Source organism: Coregonus clupeaformis, unplaced genomic scaffold (genome assembly GCF_020615455.1).
Source record: "Coregonus clupeaformis isolate EN_2021a unplaced genomic scaffold, ASM2061545v1 scaf1500, whole genome shotgun sequence".
In the NCBI taxonomy this organism is placed as follows: domain Eukaryota; kingdom Metazoa; phylum Chordata; class Actinopteri; order Salmoniformes; family Salmonidae; genus Coregonus; species Coregonus clupeaformis.
Window position 1 is genome coordinate 82,501 of NW_025534954.1, and position 10,000 is coordinate 92,500.

At 39.1% G+C, this 10,000-nt stretch overlaps 1 protein-coding gene across 1 annotated transcript in view; it reads right to left on the reverse strand.

The window, feature by feature from the left end:
* LOC121562934 (protein disulfide-isomerase-like) overlaps positions 1-10,000 on the reverse strand; it is a gene marked incomplete at its 5' end in the record, with an annotated part of 24,848 nt that overhangs the window by 2,339 nt on the left and 12,509 nt on the right. The window contains one exon of the mRNA XM_041875071.2: positions 163-288. Coding sequence (XP_041731005.2) covers positions 163-288 — 126 coding nt within the window. The remainder of the gene's footprint in view (positions 1-162; positions 289-10,000) is intronic.

Consider the following 10,000-nt stretch of genomic DNA (forward strand, 5'->3'; position numbering starts at 1 on the left):
AGAGAGAGAGAGAGAGAGAGAGACAGAGAGAGAGAGAGAGAGAGAGAGAGAGAGAGAGGTGGGAGAGAGAAAGGTGGAGAGAGGAGAGAGAGAGAGAGAGAGAGCGAGTGAGTGTGTTACTATCTTCAGTGTGTATTATAGTCATTGTGTTGTAGTACCTACCTTTCCCCTGTAGGAGGCAGCAGCAGCCTGGAAGGCAGAGTAGACAGTCTGAAACCCTCCATCAGTCTTATTGACAAACAGAATGGCATGATTTAACACTGGAGAGGAGAGGATCCGACTGGCTGTCTGGAGAGACAGAGAGAGAGAGAGAGAGAGAGAGAGAGAGAGAGACAGAGAGAGAGAGAGGGAGAGAGAGAGAGACAGAGAGAGAGAGAGACGAGAGAGAGAGAGAGAGAGAGAGACAGAGAGAGAAGAGAGAGAGACAGAGAGAGAGAGAGAGAGAGAGAGACAGAGAGAGAGAGAGAGAGAGAGAGACAGAGAGAGAGAGAGAGAGAGCGGGAGAGAGAGACAGAGAGAGGGAGAGAGGGAGAGAGAGAGTGATTCAACACTGTAGGGTAGAGGATATGACTGTCTGTCTGGAAACCCAGTAAAACAGATGGCACTGGGCTTACCATACCATCAAGCCCCGCTCAGGTTTTACCCACAAAACCAAGATTCTTCAGTGTAAAAATGTTGCCATTTAAAATTTACATTTACATCATTTAGCAGATGCTCTTATCCAGAGCGACTTACAAATGGGTGCATTCAACTTATGATAGCCAGTGGGACAACCACCTTTTATTTTTTGTAGGGGGATTACTTTTATACTATTCCAGGTATTCCTTAAAGAGGTGGGGTTTCAAGTGTCTCCGGAAGGTGGTCAGTATTATGTAACCGCTCTTTCTGATTGGAAGAGGGAACCCGGCTAAATTCTGGAAAACTGTCAAATCTCTAAAGGGATGCACATCCTCCTCTCTGCCCCAAGAAATTAATTCAGACTCTGGCCCCATTACGGAGCAAAAAATGCCATCATTGATGCATTCAATCATCGTTTTCCTTCTGCAGGCTATCTTTTTGAAAAGAGCGTCTGACCGTTCTATCTAAAAAAATAAAACAAAAATGGGCTAAACGCTGATTCTGAAAATTTTGCAGATTGACCTGGAAAATTGTAGTAAATTTTTTTTGCATTTCGGCAATTCACCGAAAAAAAAACGTCCTTGATGCCTTACTTGGTATAGATACAAAGACATCCACAGGGGCTGACCAACTGGAGCAAACAGTGTGCTGCCACTCCACAAGGGACATTAGTGATCTTGATAATGATCGTCTCAACTCCAGGCTTCCACGTCCAGCTAAGGTTATCCAATCCTTGGTCAATAAGCGTTTAGTGCTGTTGATCGTTGCTATTTTACTTAACAAGTTGTCCTGGATTGGCCTGGGCTCTTTGACGCCTGCTCTTGGTTTCATGATTATCTTAGCGGCAGAACTCGGGTCCCGTCGTGATTGATGGGGTTCAGTCTGAATTTCTTGAAGTACGTAAAGGTGTTCCCACAGGGGTCTAGGACCTGTCCTTTTCACTATTTATATAAATGCTAATTGGGTCAATCTGTTGAAAGTTGTAATTTCATCTACATTATATTCGGATGATACTATTATGTTCGTAGTTGCCCCGACTGCTGACCTGGCATGTGACAAGGCTACAGTCCCATTTTGCAGTTGTGCAGGAAGCCCTTAATGATTTAAAACTGGTACTTAATACGGGCAAAACTAAATACATGTTGTTTTCAAGTTCTCGTAAGATTGTCTCAGGTGGATGACATGTTTACTCATCGGATAGTTCTATAAATCGAAAGACTCTCTGCACACAAATACCTTGCGTGTGTGTTGTGCTTGTTAAGAAACATCTTCTTCCATTAAACTCCCCTTAACCTGGACATCTTCTTCCATTAAACTCCCCTTAACCTGGACATCTTCTTCCATTAAGCTCCCCTTAACCTGGACATCTTCTTCCATTAAGCTCCCTTTTACCTGGACATCCGCCTCATCCTTGTTCTGACCGGATATTCTGTAGTGGTTGCTACTGGCGTTAAGCCAGCACCTAAGATTTCTCATTACATTCACGGTCCTTCGATTCTCTACAACCTACCTGTATTTTTCATAGTTGATTGTGTTTTGTGTATATTTATGTTTGTCTGTGCAATGTGTCGTGCTATATTAGATTTTTTAGTTCTATGAAATTGTATATGCACGTCTCCCTTGAAAAAGAGACACTGGTCTCAATGGTGACTCCCTGCTAAAATAAAGTTTAAAAAAATAATAAAAATGAATAAACATGACTGACCTGAAATGTTCTTACCACCAAAATCTAGCTAGTGGAGACATTTTAAAGCTAGCTAGTGGAGACATTTTAAAGCTAGCTAGTGGAGACATTTTAAAGCTAGCTAGTGGATACATTTTAAAGCTAGCTAGTGGAGAACATTTTAAAGCTAGCTAGTGGAGAACATTTTAAGCTAGCTAGTGGAGATGTTTAGAGCTAGCTAGCTAGCTAGTGGAGACATTTTAAAGCTAGCTAGTGGAGACGTTTTAAAGCTAGCTAGTGGAGACGTTTAAAGCTAGCTAGCTAGCTAGTGGAGACATTTTAAAGCTAGCTAGTGGATACATTTTAAAGCTAGCTAGTGGATACATTTTAAAGCTAGCTAGTGGAGACATTTTAAAGGTAGCTAGTGGAGACATTTTCAAGCTAGCTAGAGGAGACATTTTAAAGGTAGCTAGTGGAGACATTTTAAAGCTAGCTAGTGGAGGCATTTTAAAGCTAGCTAGTGGAGACATTTTAAAGCTATCTAGAGGAGACATTTTAAAGCTAGCTAGTGGAGACAGTTTAAAGCTAGCTAGTGGAGTCATTTTAAAGCTAGCTAGTGGAGTCATTTTAAAGCTAGCGAGTGGAGACATTTTAAAGCTAGCGAGTGGAGACATTTTAAAGGTAGCTAGTGGAGATATTTTAAAGCTAGCTAGTGGAGACATTTTAAAGCTAGCTAGTGGAGTCATTTTAAAGCTAGCGAGTGGAGACATTTTAAAGCTAGCGAGTGGAGAAATTTTAAAGGTAGCTAGTGGAGACATTTTAAAGCTAGCTGATGTAGACATTTTAAAGCTAGCTAGAGGAGACGTTTTAAAGCTAGCTAGTGGATACATTTTAAAGCTAGCTAGTGGAGTCAGTTTAAAGCTAGCGAGTGGAGACATTTTAAAGCTAGCGAGTGGAGACATTTTCAAGCTAGCTAGAGGAGACATTTTAAAGGTAGCTAGTGGAGACATTTTAAAGCTAGCTAGTGGAGGCATTTTAAAGCTAGCTAGTGGAGACATTTTAAAGCTATCTAGAGGAGACATTTTAAAGCTAGCTAGTGGAGATAGTTTAAAGCTAGCTAGTGGAGTCATTTTAAAGCTAGCTAGTGGAGTCATTTTAAAGCTAGCGAGTGGAGACATTTTAAAGCTAGCGAGTGTAGACATTTTAAAGGTAGCTAGTGGTTACTTTTTAAGGCTAGCTAGTGGAGATATTTTAAAGCTAGCTAGTGGAGACATTTTAAAGCTAGCTAGTGGAAACATTTTAAAGCTAGCTAGTGGAGACATTTTAAAGCTAGCTAGTGGAGACATTTTAAAGCTAGCGAGTGAAGACATTTTAAAGCTAGCTAGTGGAGACATTTTAAAGCTAGCTAGAGGAGACATTTTAAAGCTAGCTAGTGGAGTCATTTTAAAGCTAGCGAGTGGAGACATTTTAAAGCTAGCGAGTGGAGACATTTTAAAGCTAGCTAGTGGATACATTTTAAAGCTAGCTAGTTGAGACGTTTTAAAGCTAGCTAGTGGAAACATTATAAAGATAGCTAGTGGAGACATTTTAAAGCTAGCTAGAGGAGACATTTTAAAGCTAGCTAGTGGAGTCATTTTAAAGCTAGCGAGTGGAGACATTTTAAAGCTAGCGAGTGGAGAAATTTTAAAGGTAGCTAGTGGAGACATTTTAAAGCTAGCTAGTGGAGACATTTTAAAGCTAGCTAGTGGATACATTTTAAAGCTAGCTAGTGGAGACGTTTTAAAGCTAGCTAGTGGAAACATTATAAAGATAGCTAGTGGATACATTTTAAAGCTAGCTAGTGGAGACATTTTAAAGCTAGCTAGTGGAGACATTTTAAAGCTAGCTAGTGGAGATGTTTAGAGCTAGCTAGCTAGCTAGTGGAGACATTTTAAAGCTAGCTAGTGGATACATTTTAAAGGTAGCTAGTGGAGACATTTTAAAGCTAGCTAGTGGAGACATTTTAAAGCTAGCTATAGGAGACGTTTTAAAGCTAGCTAGTGGAGACATTTTAAAGCTAGCTAGTGGAGTCATTTTAAAGCTAGCGAGTGTAGACATTTTAAAGCTAGCGAGTGGAGAAATTTTGAAGGTAGCTAGTGGAGACATTTTAAAGCTAGCTAGTGGAGACATTTTAAAGCTAGCTAGTGGATACATTTTAAAGCTAGCTAGTGGAGACCTTTTAAAGCTAGCGAGTGGAAACATTATAAAGATAGCTAGTGGAGACATTTTAAAGCTAGCTAGTGGAGACATTTTAAAGCTAGCTAGTGGAGAAAATTTAAAGCTAGCTAGTGAAGATGTTTAGAGCTAGCTAGCTAGCTAGTGGAGACATTATAAAGCTAGCTAGTGGAGACGTTTTAAAGCTAGCTAGTGGAGACGTTTAAAGCTAGCTAGCTAGCTAGTGGAGACATTTTAAAGCTAGCTAGTGGATACATTTTAAAGGTAGCTAGTGGAAACAGTTTAAAGCTAGCTAGTGGAGACATTTTAAAGCTAGCTATAGGAGACGTTTTAAAGCTAGCTAGTGGAGTAATTTTTAAGCTAGCTAGTGGAGACATTTTAAAGCTAGCTAGTGGATACATTTTAAAGGTAGCTAGTGGAAACAGTTTAAAGCTAGCTAGTGGAGACATTTTAAAGCTAGCTATAGGAGACGTTTTAAAGCTAGCTAGTGGAGTAATTTTAAAGCTAGCTAGTGGAGTCATTTTAAAGCTAGCGAGTGGAGACATTTTAAAGCTAGCGAGTGGAGACATTTTAAAGCTAGCTATTGGAGACATTTTAAAGCTAGCTAGTGGATACATTTTAAAGCTAGCTAGTGGAGACATTTTAAAGCTAGCTAGTGGAGACATTTTAAAGCTAGCTAGTGGAGGCATTTTAAAGCTAGCGAGTGAAGACATTTTAAAGCTAGCTAGTGGAGACATTTTAAAGCTAGCTAGAGGAGACGTTTTAAAGCTAGCGAGTGGAGACATTTTAAAGCTAGCGAGTGGAGACATTTTAAAGCTAGCTAGTGGAGACATTTTAAAGGTAGCTAGTGGAGACATTTTAAAGCTAGCTAGTGGAGACATTTTAAAGCTAGCTAGTGGAGGCATTTTAAAGCTAGCGAGTGAAGACATTTAAAAGCTAGCTAGTGGAGACATTTTAAAGCTAGCTAGAGGAGACGTTTTAAAGCTAGCTAGTGAGACGTTTTAAAGCTAGCAAGTGGAAACATTATAAAGATAGCTAGTGGATACATTTTAAAGCTAGCTAGTGGAGACATTTTAAAGCTAGCTAGTGGAGACATTTTAAAGCTAGCTAGTGGAGATGTTTAGAGCTAGCTAGCTAGCTAGTGGAGACATTTTAAAGCTAGCTAGTGGAGACGTTTTAAAGCTAGCTAGTGGAGACGTTTTAAAGCTAGCTAGTGGAGACGTTTAAAGCTAGCTAGCTAGCTAGTGGAGACATTTTAAAGCTAGCTAGTGGATACATTTTAAAGGTAGCTAGTGGAGACATTTTAAAGCTAGCTAGTGGAGACATTTTAAAGCTAGCTATAGGAGACGTTTTAAAGCTAGCTAGTGGAGACATTTTAAAGCTAGCTAGTGGAGTCATTTTAAAGCTAGCGAGTGGAGACATTTTAAAGCTAGCGAGTGGAGAAATTTTGAAGGTAGCTAGTGGAGACATTTTAAAGCTAGCTAGTGGATACATTTTAAAGCTAGCTAGTGGAGACCTTTTAAAGCTAGCGAGTGGAAACATTATAAAGATAGCTAGTGGAGACATTTTAAAGCTAGCTAGTGGAGACATTTTAAAGCTAGCTAGTGGATACATTTTAAAGCTAGCTAGTGGAGACATTTTAAAGCTAGCTAGTGGAGACATTTTAAAGCTAGCTATAGGAGAAGTTTTAAAGCTAGCTAGTGGAGACATTTTAAAGCTAGCTAGTGGAGTCATTTTAAAGCTAGCGAGTGGAGACATTTTAAAGCTAGCGAGTGGAGAAATTTTGAAGGTAGCTAGTGGAGACATTTTAAAGCTAGCTAGTGGATACATTTTAAAGCTAGCTAGTGGAGACCTTTTAAAGCTAGCGAGTGGAAACATTATAAAGATAGCTAGTGGAGACATTTTAAAGCTAGCTAGTGGAGACATTTTAAAGCTAGCTAGTGGATACATTTTAAAGCTAGCTAGTGGATACATTTTAAAGCTAGCTAGTGGAGACATTTTAAAGCTAGCTAGTGGAGACATTTTAAAGCTAGCTATAGGAGAAGTTTTAAAGCTAGCTAGTGGAGAAAATTTAAAGCTAGCTAGTGGAGACGTTTAAAGCTAGCTAGCTAGCTAGTGGAGACATTTTAAAGGTAGCTAGTGGATACATTTTAAAGGTAGCTAGTGGAAACAGTTTAAAGCTAGCTAGTGGAGACATTTTAAAGCTAGCTATAGGAGACGTTTTAAAGCTAGCTAGTGGAGTAATTTTTAAGCTAGCTAGTGGAGACATTTTAAAGCTAGCTAGTGGATACATTTTAAAGGTAGCTAGTGGAAACAGTTTAAAGCTAGCTAGTGGAGACATTTTAAAGCTAGCTATAGGAGACGTTTTAAAGCTAGCTAGTGGAGTAATTTTAAAGCTAGCTAGTGGAGTCATTTTAAAGCTAGCGAGTGGAGACATTTTAAAGCTAGCGAGTGGAGACATTTTAAAGCTAGCTATTGGAGACATTTTAAAGCTAGCTAGTGGATACATTTTAAAGCTAGCTAGTGGAGACATTTTAAAGCTAGCTAGTGGAGACATTTTAAAGCTAGCTAGTGGAGGCATTTTAAAGCTAGCGAGTGAAGACATTTTAAAGCTAGCTAGTGGAGACATTTTAAAGCTAGCTAGAGGAGACTTTTTAAAGCTAGCGAGTGGAGACATTTTAAAGCTAGCGAGTGGAGACATTTTAAAGCTAGCTAGTGGAGACATTTTAAAGGTAGCTAGTGGAGACATTTTAAAGCTAGCTAGTGGAGACATTTTAAAGCTAGCTAGTGGAGGCATTTTAAAGCTAGCGAGTGAAGACATTTAAAAGCTAGCTAGTGGAGACATTTTAAAGCTAGCTAGAGGAGACGTTTTAAAGCTAGCTAGTGGAGACGTTTTAAAGCTAGCTAGTGGAAACATTATAAAGATAGCTAGTGGAGACATTTTAAAGCTAGCTAGTGGAGACATTTTAAAGCTAGCTAGTGGAGTCATTTTAAAGCTAGCGAGTGGAGATGTTTAGAGCTAGCTAGCTAGCTAGTGGAGACATTTTAAAGCTAGCTAGTGGAGACGTTTTAAAGCTAGCTAGTGGAGACATTTTAAAGCTAGCGAGTGAAGACATTTTAAAGCTAGCTAGTGGAGACATTTTAAAGCTAGCTATAGGGAGACGTTTTAAAGCTAGCTAGTGGAGTAATTTTAAAGCTAGCTAGTGGAGTCATTTTAAAGCTAGCGAGTGGAGACATTTTAAAGCTAGCGAGTGGAGACATTTTAAAGCTAGCTATTGGAGACATTTTAAAGCTAGCTAGTGGATACATTTTAAAGCTAGCTAGTGGAGACATTTTAAAGCTAGCTAGTGGAGACATTTTAAAGCTAGCTAGTGGAGGCATTTTAAAGCTAGCGAGTGAAGACATTTTAAAGCTAGCTAGTGGAGACATTTTAAAGCTAGCTAGAGGAGACGTTTTAAAGCTAGCGAGTGGAGACATTTTAAAGCTAGCGAGTGGAGACATTTTAAAGCTAGCTAGTGGAGACATTTTAAAGGTAGCTAGTGGAGACATTTTAAAGCTAGCTAGTGGAGACATTTTAAAGCTAGCTAGTGGAGGCATTTTAAAGCTAGCGAGTGAAGACATTTAAAAGCTAGCTAGTGGAGACATTTTAAAGCTAGCTAGAGGAGACGTTTTAAAGCTAGCTAGTGGAGACGTTTTAAAGCTAGCAAGTGGAAACATTATAAAGATAGCTAGTGGATACATTTTAAAGCTAGCTAGTGGAGACATTTTAAAGCTAGCTAGTGGAGACATTTTAAAGCTAGCTAGTGGAGATGTTTAGAGCTAGCTAGCTAGCTAGTGGAGACATTTTAAAGCTAGCTAGTGGAGACATTTTAAAGCTAGCTAGTGGATACATTTTAAAGGTAGCTAGTGGAAACAGTTTAAAGCTAGCTAGTGGAGACATTTTAAAGCTAGCTATAGGAGACGTTTTAAAGCTAGCTAGTGGAGTAATTTTAAAGCTAGCTAGTGGAGTCATTTTAAAGCTAGCGAGTGGAGACATTTTAAAGCTAGCGAGTGGAGACATTTTAAAGCTAGCTATTGGAGACATTTTAAAGCTAGCTAGTGGATACATTTTAAAGCTAGCTAGTGGAGACATTTTAAAGCTAGCTAGTGGAGACATTTTAAAGCTAGCTAGTGGAGGCATTTAAAGCTAGCGAGTGAAGACATTTTAAAGCTAGCTAGTGGAGACATTTTAAAGCTAGCTAGAGGAGACGTTTTAAAGCTAGCGAGTGGAGACATTTTAAAGCTAGCGAGTGGAGACATTTTAAAGCTAGCTAGTGGAGACATTTTAAAGGTAGCTAGTGGAGACATTTTAAAGCTAGCTAGTGGAGACATTTTAAAGCTAGCTAGTGGAGGCATTTTAAAGCTAGCGAGTGAAGACATTTAAAAGCTAGCTAGTGGAGACATTTTAAAGCTAGCTAGAGGAGACGTTTTAAAGCTAGCTAGTGGAGACGTTTTAAAGCTAGCAAGTGGAAACATTATAAAGATAGCTAGTGGATACATTTTAAAGCTAGCTAGTGGAGACATTTTAAAGCTAGCTAGTGGAGACATTTTAAAGCTAGCTAGTGGAGATGTTTAGAGCTAGCTAGCTAGCTAGTGGAGACATTTTAAAGCTAGCTAGTGGAGACGTTTTAAAGCTAGCTAGTGGAGACGTTTTAAAGCTAGCTAGTGGAGACGTTTAAAGCTAGCTAGCTAGCTAGTGGAGACATTTTAAAGCTAGCTAGAGGAGACATTTTAAAGCTAGCTAGTGGAGACCTTTTAAAGCTAGCGAGTGGAAACATTATAAAGATAGCTAGTGGAGACATTTTAAAGCTAGCTAGTGGAGACATTTTAAAGCTAGCTAGTGGATACATTTTAAAGCTAGCTAGTGGAGACATTTTAAAGCTAGCTAGTGGAGACATTTTAAAGCTAGCTATAGGAGAAGTTTTAAAGCTAGCTAGTGGAGACATTTTAAAGCTAGCTAGTGGAGTCATTTTAAAGCTAGCGAGTGGAGACATTTTAAAGCTAGCGAGTGGAGAAATTTTGAAGGTAGCTAGTGGAGACATTTTAAAGCTAGCTAGTGGATACATTTTAAAGCTAGCTAGTGGAGACATTTTAAAGCTAGCTAGTGGAGACATTTTAAAGCTAGCTAGTGGAGGCATTTTAAAGCTAGCGAGTGAAGACATTTTAAAGCTAGCTAGTGGAGACATTTTAAAGCTAGCTAGAGGAGACGTTTTAAAGCTAGCTAGTGGAGACGTTTTAAAGCTAGCTAGTGGATACATTTTAAAGCTAGCTAGTGGAGACATTTTAAAGCTAGCTAGTGGAGACATTTTAAAGCTAGCTAGTGGAGATGTTTAGAGCTAGCTAGCTAGCTAGTGGAGACATTTTAAAGCTAGCTAGTGGAGACGTTTTAAAGCTAGCTAGTGGAGACGTTTAAAGCTAGCTAGCTAGCTAGTGGAGACATTTTAAAGCTAGCTAGTGGAGACATTT